At 40.5% G+C, this 18,149-nt stretch overlaps 1 protein-coding gene across 1 annotated transcript in view; it reads left to right on the top strand.

The window, feature by feature from the left end:
- Positions 1–17,518, top strand: part of KCNB1 (potassium voltage-gated channel subfamily B member 1) — a 630,443-nt gene extending 612,925 nt beyond the window's left edge. The window contains exon 3 of the mRNA XM_086932626.1: positions 14,781–17,518. Within this exon, the coding sequence (XP_086788752.1) occupies positions 14,781–16,838 (2,058 nt within the window). The 3' untranslated portion in view covers positions 16,839–17,518. The remainder of the gene's footprint in view (positions 1–14,780) is intronic.
- The last annotated feature ends 631 nt before the right edge of the window (positions 17,519–18,149 follow it).

Genomic DNA, 18,149 nt, shown 5'->3' with positions numbered 1-18,149 from the left:
ATGCAATACTGGCAGGAAGGGGCAATCCTCAGAGCCATTTTCCTCTTTCTAGAAAGAGGAAATAACGAGGAGAAATAAAACTATTTCCCCTCTTTACGCCTTTGTTGGGATGGTGCAGCATTTTGATGCATTCACAGGTTGACTATCCTTAATAAATTTGGGAATGTGCCAAAATGCATGGGTGGATGTGTCGGAATGCCCACACTCCACCCATGGAAGGACAGGCTTTTGATTGTGTAGATTGGAGTTAGCTCTCTCGGACCATGGAAAGGATGAGTATAGGACATGAGATGGTTATTAGTAGTTTTGGCAGCAACGACAGGGGCGATGGGTGGTGCAAACTGCAGTGGCCTCCTGGTCAGGGCCCTGGCACTTAATATTTTACAAATTAAGCACTGGGCACCAGACAGGGATGCACCCCATCCCCACTGTTATTTCTGATGGCTCTGGAACTCCTAGACATTGCAATTTGATATCATGATAATATTAGGGGTATTTCAATGATGGTGGGGGAGGCTACGGCCTTTTACTATGCAGATTATATTATTTTGACAATATCAAACCCCTTGACTTCAGCTTCCACTCTGGTTTCCCAACTGAATTCTTTTTCACAGTTTTCAAGCTATAAGATAAACTGGTCGAAATGTGAGGCCCTGCTCTTCACACCTATCATAACAAGCACCTCTCTAGGTAGTCTGCCAATTAAATAGCTTCAATTCTGTTTGAAATATCTCAGGGTGTATATTAATAGGGGCTGGAAGATATGGTTCATTATATTGTGCAACCCATTGTGGATTGCATAAGGTGTGTCATTAAATGTGGTCAGCCCTGAATCTGGCCCTGTGGGGTAGGATGCAAGTCATTAAGATGTATATCCCCCCCAAATGTAATTACATTTTGATATGTTAATGCTGGTTATGTCAGTCTTCTGTCTGCAGATCATCCAGCACTCCATCTCCTGTTTCATTTGGGGTTTGGAAAGACCAAGATTAAAAGGTGCAAATCCCTACTCCATATCAGAGAAGGGTGGCTTGCATCTTACTCACTTGGAGGGTTATTGGTTGGCACAGAAGTTGGCCCCCTCTGTGTATTGGTTACCCGCAACCAGAGTCACACCATTATGGGTGAAGTAAAAGTGCCATATCTTGCAATCTTCCTGATATCTGGTTGTTTATTAAACTTTGAGACCTCAAATTAGACCCCTCCTGAATCCGATCATATACACCTCCCAATATGCATGGCATCAGGCCCAAAGGCTGCTGCAAGTTCCGAGTCACATCCACGCTAAAGCCCCATTGTGGGGCAATACGGCCATAACAGTTGATGGGAGGAAATTAATTGACCCCTCTGGATTAATCCTAGTATTTCCTACATTGAGGACCTTATCTCTAGTGACTTTATCAAATCATTCCCTGACTTGAGATGGGAATTTGCAATTCCTCCCTCCCAATTATGGAGATATAATAAATGTTCTCATGCCCTAGCACATGTCCTGGTAAACACACATTCTGGCCTCGCTAGATCACCCATTACTCAATATATCCACACCTGGAAAAGTTTTGTAGGGACTGTCTCAGGATTGTATGTCACACTGTGGGATCGCTGTTTTCCTGCCCCCTCATCCGCTGCACTGAGGACCTGGTGGGAATCTCATCTTAACACACAATTTCTGGATGATGACTGGGATTCTCTACTGGCGGATAATCATAACGGATTTTGGAAACATGTCTTAAGTTTAGTTTTTTTAAGATCCTTCAACATTGGCACTGGTCTCCAGCAAGGTTTGACAATCCCCATCCAAGTGTTGGGGATGTGGACTTTTGGACTGTGACATAGTCCATATTTTATGGGAATGTGATCGACTGAAGGCTTTCTGGTTGCAGGTTTAGGATCATATGAGAGAAATCCTTGAGTAGATAGACCATTGTCCACCCAGATAGTGATCTTGTATGATACTTCTGACCTCCCTTCAGTGTCCCAACATTTTAATAGATGGCTTTCCACTGCCCCAGGGGTAGCTAAATTAGTAATACTGTGACTATGGAAATCAACCCTAATTCCCACTTTTCCAAACTGGTTGGATAATATGAAAGATATGGCAAGTTTTAAATACCTCATTGATAAGCTAAATGACAAATTGCAGATATTTCACGAGATATCGGGCCCTTTCCTTCAAGACCCCCGGTGCCTATAGGATATCGCATTCTGTTTCATGTTCCATGCAGATTGCTATGCTCCGTTCCCAAACCCCTTTCCCTTGAGGCTCCCCAGACTTTAACCCCGTATAATATTGACCCGATTTATAGAAGTTTAGGAAAAGGACGGTTTTACATTTTTTTCCTTTTGTTTAGGTGTTCTATCATGCCATTTCCCCCTTCATTATGGGTGCATGCTGCCTTTTTCATTTTCCTTCACCTCTTTCGATGGATGTGTTCTAATTTTCCTTCCCCCTCATTTGTAGTATTACTCACTAATTGTTTTAATGGGGATCTGGTATATGGATGGATTTGGGGATTTTATTTTGCTTTGTTGATATTCTTGCCTTGCATGGCAGTTGGCTGTTGTATCTTTATTGTGCCATTCTTGTTAATGTAATGATAAAATTCAATGAACAATTGAAATACCTGGAAGGGACAGCTTCCTGCACAAAAACAATCCTTTCAGGCTTTTTCTTCTTTCTATGTGTGCTGCACAAAGCAGCACACATAGGAAGACCATATAACGAGGAGAAAAAAACATATGTCTCCTCATTACACCTCTTTTGGGATGGTAGCGTTTTGATGCAACCCCAGGTTTACTATCCTTAACAAATAGTGAACTGAACTGACTCAGCAATGCATACAATGCCTAAGTCCAAATGTGCATGACATGGTGAGAAATGGTATTTCTCTCTCTTCAAAGACTTGGTAATACTAAACATTTCTAAAGATATTTCCATATCAATTTGCCGAGTTTGTTTTGGAAGTTGGTGAAATGGTTTGCAATTCTATTTTTCGTAAAAGCAAAACAATCTTGTGCCTCAGTTGAAATAAGTCATTTCTGGTGAAGTGTTGCTGTGATTATGTACATCTTTCATTTCCTGTGCAAGGTTGGCACAAATCTAATCCTGTCTCCTGTTTGCTTCTAAGAATATCTGTACTGTCACTGCAGTATTTCTCAGAGAAGAAAATTATGCTGCAGCACTGCTGGGTCCTAGCAGGTTGCCAACATTTATGGCCACTTTATGTCAAAGAGAATGAGATTTTGCACATTTGAAGCTATCTGAAACTCCACATGCTCCTACTAAATTTTCCTCAACTAATGTATCCTTCACTGGAAAGAAAATACTTTAGAACCTTCATGTATTTCTTGAAACAATCAAGTCAATGATTAGTATACTAAGTATTTGCATCCAGGAGCAAAAAAGGTGCCAGCAGGTTCTTTTTTATGAACATCCTTTTTCCAGGTCCTGTAGGTTATGCCTCAGGAAGACACGTTATTCATCACAGTAGCCACCTAATTAAATACCAAGCTTATATCTGCCCAAAAGATAGTGACAGAAAAGCCACATAAGTTTTGTTTAGTGCCAACCAGAAGCCGGATAAGTAGTGAATAAGGGGTGGAGTCAAACTATTTTAATAGTCGATGTTGCCCGTAACCATGCTGATGGTCTGAGCTGTAGGCTGGTCTGTGGGTGTCCGCATTCATACTGTATCATCTCTTTATGGGTGGTGCCACAACCATTTGCATATAGATTACCCCTCTTTGCGCTGGGACAATTGAGCTAAAAAGTGGATAGCTGGAATGTGGCCAAATTGAGTAGGATAGGATAGTACTTGTAGAGCACACTAATGCCCAAAGGTGTCAAGACGCTATGGCAGAATAAAATGACCAACCGAGGAGAGGCGACCAGCAACAATTGTTAAAATGAATTTGCGCCTTCCATCCATTACTTTGCAAAGTCTATCTGAGCTGTGCTCAGGCAATTTGTTTGGCTAATGCCTCTACATGTAAACTGAATGTGTTTCCGCATGTGTGTGTGTGAAAGCATGTGTGTGTGTTTCAGAATGCCAGAATTTTTTTGTGCTTTGGTGTTTTATGGTGAACTTCCATTGTGTTAGGATGGCCATCATTAACTTTAGTTCCTCATTCCTGCCCTAATAGTATTGCAATCTCTTCTGTTATATGATCATTTCTACCATTTTAAGGCAACGTATGTACTATTATTGGACTTTCTTGGCATGATGGTCTCAATCCTTGAATATTTATCCCCATCATGTTATGGCCTGCTTTGCAATGATTATCGTTACAGCAAACAAACGATGGACGGAATGCTGACAATGCTTTGTTTGCTGTAACACTTTTCGCCCTAGTGAGATGGGTATGCCCAGACGTGGGTCTCTTGCTCACTCTGCCACTGGATTCAAGCTAACCTGTCCGAAGAAGGGTGACAAACCCTGAAACCGGTCCCAGGATGCTTGTTTCCGGTCCAGGAGGACCTGGTCTGGCATTTCGGTCTGGACTGTTCTCATGGGGCACAGGATCAAGACTGATTTGCATATGGCTGGGTCCAAACTGGGGTGGCGTAGTGGGCAAAAGAATGATGGATTCAACCCAGATCTTTTGACTGGTGGAGAATGTGTGCATTGTCAGCATTCTGTCCATCATTTGTTTGCTGTTTCAATGATTATCAGCATCTCTGGTATGGTAAGTGCAAATCCTGGCATAGGTTGGACATTCTAGGCATCCCATAAATGACACTGGCCATCCCTGATGTCTTATGAGCATCTTTATAATTATACTAGCCATCATACATATATTGTGTGCCAACCTTGACATCTTGGTGGGGTCTCTGGAGCATCCCTGCACGGCGGAGGAAATTCACAGCATAATTGTGGAGAAATCTTTAAAGATCTGTGCAGTCCCTAGCATGATCTTGGGTATACCCAGTTTGGTAGTGAGACATTATGGTATTCATGCCTGGCAGTCCTCCTTAGCATCTGGTGAAACTGTGTGGGCATATGAGGCTGATGATGAGAATGTAAAAAGTAAAGCAAGCAGTTCAAAACAAACACTCAATGAAAAGGCCAGATATGTATTTGAGTGCTAAATCAGTGTGCTTCAAACTTAAAGCTGGCATTTCATGGCAAGATTTCCTGAAAAAGCAAGCTTTTGTTCAGGGACAGGATTAGTGCATTTGCCAAAAGCTGGCTTTTTAAGTTAAACTATAGCATATGTTGGGAAAATAACATGTTATTGTATCAGTGACAAATTAGAAGCTAGTCATTGGGTGAAAAAGAGCAGATTTTCGGATTCTTTTTTTCCAAAAAGGAAAATCAGGCATTGAAGTCAGCTAGATTAAAAAAATTGAAAAAAGAGCAGACAAACATTTGCTGAAAATGTGTTTCTGTCCTAAACACGATAAGCTGTTACATAATGGCAGAATTACATAGTTTGAGAAGACTAACAAGTTGAGCTTTGCCAACAAAATATGTACCTTTCCAGGTTATGCCCAAAACTGATATTAGCGTCACAACTAATGCTATGTTGAGGATTCTTAATGTGAACACTGCCTGGTAGTTTCCTGTGTGTCACAATCCATCTCCGATTCTCTAAGGATAACTTTTTGCAACATCCTCACTAAATATAACTGTAGTCTCAGGACTGGCCCTGTAAAATCTGAATAATCTTAGGCAACTTTGAGTCCAAATTTAACGATAGCTCTGATGTCTAAAGTTTGAGGTTGGGAGATGTATTCGATGTTTTATTTTCCATTTTGCCCTTCAATGCATATTCTGTGTGATTTTATATAAATGATAATCTACCTGTGAGGCTGCAGATATGAAAATTATAGGAATCTGAAGGTAATGATGATAAAAAGAGACAGTTAATAAGGCAGGGTAAGTAAACTTCATGTGAAATCTTATAGGCTTTTTATAGGCTTTTGGGAGAATTCTTAAGAAAATTCTGCTGCAAAATATTTAGCTTGGTTCCACTTTCTTCAAAGTTTTGTTTCTCGAAAAACACCTCCTCGGGAGGATCAGGCTTGCTCAGCACGGCATGAAGTACCCGAATATTTCAGTTAAGTGTGTAAATCATTTTGTGATAAATCAGGACCTATTCACAGTGTCCCCCCCCCCCCACATTTTGACTACTAGGAGTTGGTTTTATGACTCTGATTGTGCCATGGGCTCTGCTAACCAGACACAGGGCCTGTGCTCTGATTAAAAGCACATGGTTAGGTATAATTATAATTGACAATGAAAGACCCCTGTAAGTTCCTAGTATATAATAAGGCAAGGGGATTCAAACTACCTATAAGTTCCTAGTATATAATCGGGCATGGAGGTTTAGAGGCCCAGTAGATTTCCTGCACTAGAGTGTGAACTGCTGCCATTTCAAAAACCAGGCTGCTTTTAAATCGTAATTATATGCAAATTCGACTTTGGAATTAAAAGTACTTCCAAAGTAGTAATCTACCTTATTTTTATATATGTCACCCCTGCGGTCTCGCCTATGTGCACCAGGGGTAGAGTGTCATGTAGATATAAGCAAGGATATTATAAAAGATGTTTTATAAACCCTGGTGAGGGAAAAACTGCCAAATTTGTTTTTCTAATTTGTAGATAATAGGCTCCATAGGCTAACATTGGAATTTTTTTATTTAAGAATACATTTTAGCAGGAACAAGTAAAAACATCATTCAAGGTATCAAGATGTTAGTTATGATGAATCCAACAACAGGCCAGTGATAGATTTATAATAACTATCACAGAAAAGAAAGAAGTTATTAAACTTTCTTTTCTGTAAGCCAAAATCCGGCCTTCCAGCTGCTCTCCTGATTGGCTAGCCTCCAACAGACTGAGCCAAGCTGTCGTATTGAGGAGTGAATTGGCCTGCTCTGAGACAATGGATTTCCTGTGCGTTGAGAACTGTGGCTGCAGAAGCAGATGGCAACAGGAGGTGGAGTTGGTCAAACTGGTGTTTAATGGAAGAATGAAACATTAGGACAGCAGAGGCTCGCCCTGCATCCTGCAGCCCCAGCCACACATAAGTCCCTGTAATTAGATTAGTGAAGGGAGTGGACGGGGAGTGTTGGTGAATATTAACCACACCAGTGGGATAGCCTATCCTGATCTAATCTACAAGGAGAGAAATTCTCCATGTTGGATTTTGGAAGAATGGTGATTTCTGATACAAGAATATGCCACACTTTGAAGTAAGTGGTCATTCACCTGGGTGGCACCCTGCCTCCCATTGGTCAATGGTGCCCCCCTGCATGATGGCCAGAAACTGTGAATAAATATGAAAATGCTGCAATGCAACTCAGTTCTGCTGCCTGAAACTACAAAGAGAAGAAGGACTGCCATGCTGGAACTCTGGCCTGCACCACAAAGGATTGCACTCTGAAGGACTGCACCTGCTGCACATTGGGAACTAGAGACTAAGTGATTTGCTTTGCTTCAGGAAGGATTAAAGGAATGGATTCCCTGCATGCTACAGGTTAACAGAGCCCACCTACATCTTCTCCACCAAGGGGTCCTCATCCTGGAGTGCAGCCTGTAATCCCAACATCCAAAGGACAGTCAGAGATTCTAGACCCCTGGATTGGTGCTGTGGACACTTTGAACCCTCAAGGAGACCTTCCTACAAATGATCCAGAAGTTTGGAAAAAGTTGGTAAATGTTGGAGAAAATCTCCCTAAGGGGACTGACTCAACATCGAGAGTCAAGCCAGCTACCTTTAACCACAACCCGACCTGGATTTCAGGTTCACCCCACTAAATGCTCTGAAGCTCCAGCCTTCCAGGATTTGACTGGGGCCTTGCCGAAAATCAAGCCGTTGACATCAACGTGAGTCCAGCCTGAACAGGAGCCTCGCTCGGCGTCAAGAGAAATAGCTCCAGAAAAACAACTAAGTGCGGACGGCAATATTTTGACCGAGGATTCCCGCTTGGTGTATCCGACCAGGGCTCCAGAGCGGTCGGCCTCAAATGTTGACATTTTCCCAGTCATGCACGACCCGATGTCCCAATTTGACCCTACAGGTTGTTAACCAATAGAAAGTGTTTATATTCTAAACATTCATATCTTCAGTTCCCTACATTGGATTTTTGGCGTTTTGGTGTCTATTTGTTCATAAAATTATAACCCATTTTAAAATTTGGAGTTGGATTTTTTGTGTGTGTTGTGTCTTAATTATTTAATGTATTGGTGTTTTTAAATGCTTGACACACCTGTCTCCTAAGGTACGCCTGCCTGCTTATTGCCAGCTACCAAGAGTTGAGCAAGGGATTCATTTATTGAGACATTGACTGGCCCTCTTATTGTGTTTGTTACCTTATTACCTTCACTTCGATTTCTTTACCTCTTTTGAGCCATAAAATCCACAATCTAACTCATATTATTTCATGAGTATATCATGAGTATATCACTCATTGGACACTTGCAAGCATCACTCACTCGCATAGTTCATTGTCTGAGACAGGGGAGGAAGGTAGGGTCCACCTCAATGTCCCTGTGACTCAAAATATAGCTCATAGTTCTTTAAGGGCTTGCATTGAGAAATGTCCTTGCATTTGTGGACTAAAGCCTCACCAGTTCAGGTTAGGTGTGTGATGCCTCATGGTTCCTGCCTCTCTCATCACCTTTTGAACCTTAATGTCAGGCCTCTCATCAATGAACTTGGGCACCAAGACTGTATTTTATATAAGTGTGGTGATGACGTCAGATTATTTTCCATTTGGATGGCTCGCCTGCCTCTCAAGAAACTTTTTAAACCTCAATACAGATAAGACAGAAAAAGTGATCTCAAACAATGGGAATTGTCTCTTGCTTCAGCTATATTTACTTACTCCCACTCCCAAGTATCAAACAAAGAGCCTTGGCGTCATTATTAACTGCAATCTGAATCATAGACCTCATATTGGTTCAATAATCGCATCTTGTTGGCTTACATTGTTAGCCAACATAGGGCTTGAATGAGCAAAACATAGATAATAAAATTCAATGTTGTTACAAACTGGGGAGCCCAAACTATCTCTTGCTGGGGTCTCAAAATTCTAAAGAAGACACTGAGGAGCATATTTACAAGAAAAGTGCTGAAGAGTGTTGTTAAGCCAAGAATGCTAAGGACACGCTCTGTCACTTTAGGAATTCAGGGCTGCTCCATATTTACAAGAATAAGGTGTAGCCCTGCATGTTTACCTGCGCTAGCGATAAATTTAGCTCTCTAGTGCATACACACGCACCCTTGCACCACAGTGCAAGGGTGCCTGCGTTGAGGGGAGTGAATGTTTGTGTTCAGGAGGATTTCCCTTCTGAAATGGCGATTTGAAACTTCTATGTGTGCTTCTTAATGCAGCACACATACAAGTTGCAAAACGTTTTGGTTTTTTTAAGATTGTTTATGCGCAGGCGGTACCTGCCTGCATATAAACAAAGGTGTTTTGCTGTTTCCATATGTGCTGCACAATACAGCACACATGAAAACAGCAAAAATGCAGAGAAATTAAACATTTCTCCTCGTTTCACCAGGATAAGACCAGGTTTCCCTGGTCTTCATTTTGGCTCCGCCCCTTATTATGCCACCCTTGTAAATATGGGGCAGTGTCAAAATCAATGGGTGTCGCGGTTGAACGCCCATAGCAACACCCATTGCACTCCCCTTTCATGCTAAGTATAGCATGAAAGGGTGCCTTATTTACAAGGCGGCGTGAAGCCACATTAAACTTCTTAACACTGCCTTTTAAATAGGGCGAAGCCCGTATCCCCACCACAAAGTCTTTCAAAATGACATTGTGGTGGCGATAGGAGATTGTAAATATGCCCCTGAATCGACTAATGGGTCCTATGGGAGAATTATAGTGGACAATATGGTAAGGTGATTTTTTACCATTTATGGAGGATATTTTTGGATGATCTATCAAAAAGGGCATTTATCATGTGGGTAATTGTAGTGCGTGGAAAGACAAAGTAATGGCAAAGGTAGAGGTACTTGTATTATTTTATCAATTATTACAGGTACTTATTATTTACAATACCAGTCTCCAGTGATAATGGAGCTGTTTACATAGCAATGGAAATACACAGATCATTGAGTGCCCAGTTGCCTGGGGGAATGAGAATGCAATTGGAGGGAACGTGGGTTATGCTACAATGTAGGTGAAAATGTGGAATTTGTGGGTTTCAGGCAGAGAAAGATAGAAATAGTTGGGTTAGAGAAAGTCTTGGATACATTTTTTAGAAAATGTTTTCCTGATTAAGGTTTAACTGAAAGTCATTGGACAGGAATGCGTATTTAATTATGTATTTATTTAGAATTTTATATAGAGTTAGCTAGACCCAAAAGTATCAGAGTGCTTTGCAAGACATGTGAACCTGGACCAGAGCAATTAATAGAAGGATTCCACGTCGACATAGTGTATCCGGAAGGAATAAAGAACACGTGCAACATTATATAAGGAAATCAAAAAGTAAACACATCGTACAATATTGCCCCTCTTAGGTATTGGTGACTGTATTAAAACTCTGAATTGGGTCTGGTGACCGCATCAAATGATATTTTTGGTATGGCAAGTTCAGGGGAGCGAGTTGAACTATTTGTCCATCAGTAGTGATTTGAGATTCTGTTTCAGGCAAGTATAGGATGTATTACAGTGGAGGTCTTTAGGATGTCAGTTCCAGATCCATGGAGCATTGCCTAAGAAAGAGTGTTTCTGGGATGTTTTTTCCTTCAGTTTGGGAAAGATGAGAAGGAGTAAGTTGGAGCTTCTTAGGGCCTGATTTCTACCCGCTCTTGAAAGTCTGTTTTCTAAAAATTTAGGGTTTGAGGTGGAAAGGGCTCTATGTGTGATACAAGCGGTCTTGAGGATGCATCTTCCTACAGTTAGGAACCAATTGAGACTTTTGAGAACATGTGAGATGAGGTCAAATCTTTTGGTGTCTGTGAGGAGTCTAGCAGTGACATTGAGTTGTTCTTAGAGGCGCAAGAGGGTTTAATGGGATCCCGGAGAGTATGGCATTGCCATACTCAATTTTCAAGAGGACAATTGATTGAACTACATTCTTTAGATCTTCAGATGGAATTAACAGTTTAATTTTCTTGAGATGTTTTAGGCTGTAGAGTGGATGAATTGTTGATTTGATCTTTCATAGGTATGTTTTGAACCAGGGTGATACCTAGTGACTTTACCGTGTTTGAAAGAGAGAGACAACAGTTTAGCGAGTCTAGATTCTTGACCCATTCTTGGATAAGTGGAGGTTTATATTTTGGGGACAGGACTAGAAGTTCATTCATGTTGGCGTTCAGCTTTAGGTGATTGGTCATTATTCTGCATTGAAACAATGAAATATATCAAAATTGATTCCTAAATGTTCAAGTGCAATGTGGTAGTAACAACAGTGAAACAATACCTGTCATTATTAGCCTTACATAACACATGGACTGAGTATAGTGAATAATTTAATCAAAATGATAAATGTTTAGTAGATTTTTATACAAAGCATTGTGAAGTGGAAACTATGGGACATTTTCTCCACAGGGCCTCAACACATTTTGCAAAATGTGTTTCTGTTAAAAAGACAGCAAAAATTATTTTTTGCAAAATAAATATTTGCAATAGCTAACAAAATTAGCTATTAGTTTTCAAAATTGGTGTTGTTTGTGTACATGATATGAATTGCAGGAAATATATTTTTCTTCTCTTTAAAGTAAAAGAAGGGACTGCACGTGGTACACTGGTATGTTAAATTTCTTAAAAAATAAGCAAAAACGTTGCCAAATCAGAACACTCCATTTTTTTACACATAGGTTATGCATAGACTACAATTTCTTTGATAAGTACAGCATAAGTGTCATATAATTTGCAATAGTTTCACAATTCATTTACTCCGTTTTAGCATTGATGCAAAATAATTGTGTAATGTCGATTTGAGCATTGTTAGTCAAGCTACAAAAACGTTGCAGAATGGATTACATCTGTCTTTGTGCCCAAGTTTATGTTAGATGCCCCACTTCATTTCACAAATGGGCATTGGATATCCCTCCCACTTATTATAAGTGCATTTTATCTTATGACAACTAAAAAGGTGGACAGGATATCCACCACATTTGTGATTAAATACTAGTCTGCCAAACTCTAAACCAGGTCCTAAGTCACAAGTAAGTGGACAAATAGATAAGTAAGCAAGGCAGAAAGTGAAAGGCTCTGTGGTGTTACATAATGCCTGCAGTCCAGTTTCAGAGTACCTGAATCTTGAGATTGAATGTAAATTGATAGTGAGAAGTAGCTGGCATCGTGGAAGCTCCTCTAAATGTTTTGAAGATTTCATCAGAAATCAGTAAAAGCATGGTACCATTTTTTTTTCTTGATTTAAGATAGACTAATGCCTGGAAAACAGGCTAATTTCGAAATTAATTGTTGATTCTTGATTCACAAAGTGTAAAAAACAGGCATAAATGCATGTGGTGTGAAGAGAGTGTACTCTGCTCACCAATGCAAGGACAACACATTTGTAGTTTTCAAAAAAAGCCACACTAGTCGCAGCTTCTGGGAGTCGAGTCAAAGTAGTATTCTAGAGGAGTGGTACAAATATTGGGAGATCTCTCTAATTTCTAGCTTAGTGACGTCTTCAAATAATTATAAATGCATTTCCCAAACTTTCAGGACATCCAATCGATAAGAAAGAAGCGGCAATTATACAAAGACATTTTGCTGTCGTAAAATCACAGTGCTTGCAATCTTTTTTTGGATATGTATTAAACTTGTGTTGCGAGTCAAAAAACATGCTCAACTTATCGCAAACTTGACTTATCGATCTATAACAAATCGCATTTAGGAAGTAGCATAAGAGGGATCTCCCCTTCGCCCTGCAAATGTTGTCACACACCTCTGAACAGTTACTGACTTCTTGAATGACTTGGTAATTGAGTCCGTGTTGGACAGTTTCTCCTTTATGAATAATGTTGAATATCCTCGGGAGAGCAGTCAGTGGTCCAGAAGACCACTGCCTATTTGATGCGTCCTCAACATGGGTTGCTTGAAAAATTGCTGTCAGAAATAACAAACTTATTAGGAAGGTTATTCTGCAATCCCGTGATTGGAGATTTGGCAACACGATCTAGTAATACCAAGGTCATATCGCTAAATCAGGGACAAGTCGCAAATAGCAGGTGCTCAATTAACTACCTATAATTCTGACTTGTCTTTTTGTTCACCAGACTCTGAATGATGACTGCTGCTGTAAGTCCAGGAAAGTGTCCTAATGTTCACCACTGCTGACATTCAGTATGTTGGAAAGAATGGTATCTTAGGGATTAGGTTAAATGATAAATAATTCTTATTTCCTAACACTGCCTGCGTTGAGGACCACTAGTTTCAGAAAACGGGGAAAGTCATGTTTCTTGTGAATTTCACTAACGTGCAATGGGCAACTTCAGGGCACATGAGGGATGTACACATACATCAGAAACCATTGTGCATTACTAAACAAGAATAAAGTATGATCTGGCAAAGTTGTAAGTTAGGGTCTTATTTAGAGTTTGGTGAATGGGATACTCACTCAAGCATGATTGATATTTTGTGCTCCATATTACAAGTGCCATAGGCTATAGTTCTTTTATAACATGGTGGATGAATATCTGCCATATTTGTGATGGAATATCCTATCCACTAAACTAATAAGGCCCTACATCTTGTCATGGTGTACACATTTTTCTGTATCAGGTACTTTTAGGTTCCATGTGAATACTGCTTCAACATTTTGAAGCATCCAAACAACAGCCACCGTGGCATCTGCCATAGAGGTCCCCTAATATATTTCACACCTCATAAAGGGGTCGATTAGGATTGCGGTGAATCCGCATCCTCCGGGACGGCGGAAGCCACCGCCAGCCCGGAGGATGCGGATTCACTGCTGCGGTAAATGAAAAGACACCCCGCCACATTAGGATGGCTGGGGGGTCATCGGCGGACGGGAAGACCGTCTGCCGCTTTTCCGCCGCGGTCGCCTTCCGACTGTGGCAGAAAAGCTCTAATATGGTGGCGGTGTCTATCAGACACCGCCAGCCATATTAGGATGAGCTTCAGGACATGCCTTTCCGTGGCGGCAATGCCACCACAGAAAGGCATACAGTCTTTTCTTTGGTGGCCCGTTGCGGGCCCCCAGGGTGAAGGGGGGTGGGGGGTGCACATGGGAATACCTATGGTACCCCCCTGCATTTGCATGCACAATGCGGCAGGCACAGCGCAGTGCCTGCCGCTTTGTGCATGCAAATGCACAGCTTGCATATTTAACTTTGCGGCGGGTGCTGCTTAAAGCAGCACCCATTGCAATGTTAAATATGCGGGATGTGACCGCCAGGGTGACGGTCACATCCTAATTCCACCGATGGGACCGCCGCTGCCCCTGCGGACGGTCCCTTCACCTCGGGGGTGGCGGAGGGACGCAGGTCCGGCCACCACCCTAATAGGTGCCAAAGTTACTGGAAAAACACAATACCATGAGGGAATATTGGAATACCACATAGGACAAAAATGCTCTCATTAAAAAGCCATTGACTAATGCATACTTTGGCGGGAGTACAACTAAAGCCCCTTCAAATTACTTCTATGTCCACCATCATAACACACATAGATAAATATGCTTAGTTTAGAAATCTTATCTGCAAATTGTATAATGTTTTGTTTTGACATGAACAAAATAATGCTAAGTTCTTCGGGCCCTCAGTCACTTTTCAGATTGTGTATATTTCAAATTATCTTTTCTTTGAAACTAATACTGTTTTTTTGTTCTTTTCAGATCCTGGCGATCATTTCCATCCTGTTCATTATATTATCTACAATTGCCTTGTCACTAAATACACTTCCAGAACTACAAGGAAATGATGAATTTGGACAGGTTACAGACAATCCACAACTTGCCCATGTTGAAGCTATATGCATTGCCTGGTTTACAATGGAGTACCTTTTGCGATTCTTGTCGTCGCCTAATAAGTGGAAGTTTTTCAAAGGTCCTCTCAATGTAATTGACTTGTTAGCAATCTTACCATATTACGTCACAATTTTCCTCACTGAGTCAAACAAAAGTGTACTTCAGTTTCAAAATGTGAGGAGAGTGGTCCAGATATTTCGGATAATGAGAATACTTCGGATCCTAAAGCTTGCTCGACATTCTACTGGATTACAATCGTTGGGATTTACATTAAGGAGGAGCTACAATGAGCTTGGGTTACTCATTCTGTTTTTGGCCATGGGTATTATGATCTTTTCAAGCTTAGTGTTTTTTGCAGAGAAAGATGAGGATGACACCAAATTCAAGAGCATTCCAGCTTCCTTCTGGTGGGCTACAATCACAATGACAACGGTTGGGTATGGCGACATCTATCCGAAAACTCTTTTAGGCAAAATTGTTGGAGGACTATGTTGCATTGCTGGTGTACTAGTAATTGCTCTTCCAATCCCTATTATAGTCAATAACTTTTCAGAGTTCTACAAAGAACAAAAAAGGCAAGAGAAGGCCATCAAGCGCCGAGAAGCTCTTGAAAGAGCAAAACGTAATGGTAGCATAGTCTCCATGAACATGAAGGATGCTTTTGCACGGAGCATAGAGCTTATGGATGTAGTTATTGAAAAAAATGATGAAAATGCAGACAAAAAAGAAAAAGTGCAGGACAATCATTTGTCACCCAGCAAATGGAAATGGAAAAAAAGAACTCTGTCTGAGACAGGTTCTAATAAGTCCTTTGACACAAAAGAGCAAGGATCGCCAGAGAAGAATCGATCTTCTTCCAGTCCTCAGCATCTGAATGTCCAACAACTAGAAAATATGTACATTAAAATGGCAAAAACGCAGTCACAGCCAATCCTAAATACAAAAGACTCGACTCAACAAGCTAAGCAAAAAGAGGAACTTGAAATGGAGGCTATTCCAGGTCCAGCAGCTCCTTTACTACCTACCCGTACAGAAGGCATAGTGGATATGAGAAGTATGTCAAGCATAGACAGCTTTATAAGCTGTGCTGCTGATTTTACTGAGTCTGGTAGGTTTTCACACAGTCCTCTTGTATCTTTACCATACAAAGCAAATGTAAATACAATTAGGGAACAGAGGGCTGTGCACAACAGGCCATGGTCTACAGATATCACTAGGGACCTATTTACAGAGATATCCCCAAATACTGAAGTAAACCAATATTCGACCTTTTCTCCAGAAAGTCCCAAAAGTTCACTAAGAGTCAATAACCCATTGAAATTACGGTCTCTGAAGGTCAACTTCTTGGAAAAGGACAGCACCACTTTACTTCCAACAACCCATGCATTGGGAACATCTACAGATCCTCTGAAGAACAGAAGACCTGCAGCAACTGTAGACAGTTCTGTAATGTCTGACCGATCAATGCTAAGTCCAGAAGTATCTCTGTACTCTACAGCTAGTGCTAGAACACCACCTAAGTCACCAGAGAAAAACATGACACTGGGTTTCACCTTTCATGATGCTAATGTACAGAAATATATAGACGCAGATACTGATGATGAAGGTCAGGTGCTAGAAGGCATAGATGCAAGTCCCCCAAAACAACTTCTTGGGAACCTAAGTCCAAAGTATCTTGTTAACAGTGGGTATCGTAAACCCATGGACTCTGGACACCGAGTGGATAAAAACCACCATGAAAGTGCTGCTTTATCTGTTTCTTCAAAGTTCAAACTGGGTCAAAATTGCATTTACTCAACGGAAGTTGTGACTGGTAAAACCCCAGATGCCCAAGAATCAATCAAGGTAGACAATCATATTTCCCCACAAATCCATGTGTTACCTGGTGGAGGAGGGCATTGTAGCACACATGACCCAAGCATCTGACATATTGGTCTGAATGACTTGTTGGAAGTCAAATGGAATGTCTCTACACTCTCTCAAAGAGCTTTTGCATGGCATCGACTTTGACTGCAATAAGCCACCTGTGCACTGAGAGGAATATGAACATTTCTTCTCAGTGTTGACAACATTTCTCAGAGTCAGAACTACATTTCAAGTTTTTGCTTATGTTTGATTACTTTTAACACCTTTCTTCCAAGCCTTTGTGACCAAATATATAGTCCTCTTCTAATTAACTTTTTTTGAGTATTTCAACTTTATTTTGCATTTGTTTTTATAAAGGATGTATAGCAGGCAGATCAGAATCCAATACAAAGTACTGGGTGTGGAATGTAGCAATTCAAAAACTCTCCCTCACAGCCTGAGAGCAGTACTCCAAACTAACGCATTCATCCTTTCTCTATAAAAAAAGATGCACAATATTAAGACTTCTTATTTAGCATTAGCGGCTAAAGATCAATATTCTACACAAATTAGTTTTCAGGTTGATAGTGTGGTGAGAACTTTCTTAAACATGAAACTATTTCATTAAGCTCATTTCATGCTAAGGATTCATTCTAAAAAGATTATCAGGGTGAGTTGCACCATTTGTATCTCAAATCCTAAATTGGAAATGCTGAGGAATTTTTACAACTGCATATTTCATGCTGTTAACCCAATCCTGCCTTGCTCTGGTTAACTGGATATTTGCTGTGGGTACAACATGGGTGAAACCCACTCTTCGGGTGCCATGTGAACTAATATGAATGCAGATAATGCCCTCCCAACTTGTTGTATTACACACCACACACTAAAATGAAGGAAAACATATCTGGTCAACATTTGAAAATATGTGTGCAAAACGTTTTTTTCTTTTTAAATTCACTGTCCAAACCATTTGTAATATCATCCTTAGAGTGAGGGAATATATATGTAAATATATTGTTGCAAAACCTAGCAGTTTTTTAATATTTAAAAAACAATTACGGTTTTTGTATAGACATTATAGGAAATCAGGCTGCATACACCTAGCACTTTAAACTAACCACAAATTTAATTTGTGCCTGTTACTGTAACTGTGCTATGTTCTTTATTCTAACGACTCTCTTCACCATATTAGTTACATGTTTTTGTCATAACCTTTTTTCGTCTGACCACATGTAATATGTTTCTGTAAATGAGTTCCATTCTAAACAAACCATAGCTTTGTTACATGTACATTTCTTTTTATTTGTATTATTATTTATTTATTGTGGAAGTTTGAGATTGCACCAGTCACGTGTGCAGGCCCTATTTTTCAGATAATGATTTGCAAAA

Source organism: Lissotriton vulgaris, chromosome 7 (genome assembly GCF_964263255.1).
Source record: "Lissotriton vulgaris chromosome 7, aLisVul1.2, whole genome shotgun sequence".
NCBI lineage: Eukaryota > Metazoa > Chordata > Amphibia > Caudata > Salamandridae > Lissotriton > Lissotriton vulgaris.
The sequence above is the reverse complement of the archived record's forward strand: the minus strand, read 5'-3'. Positions and strand labels throughout refer to the sequence as shown.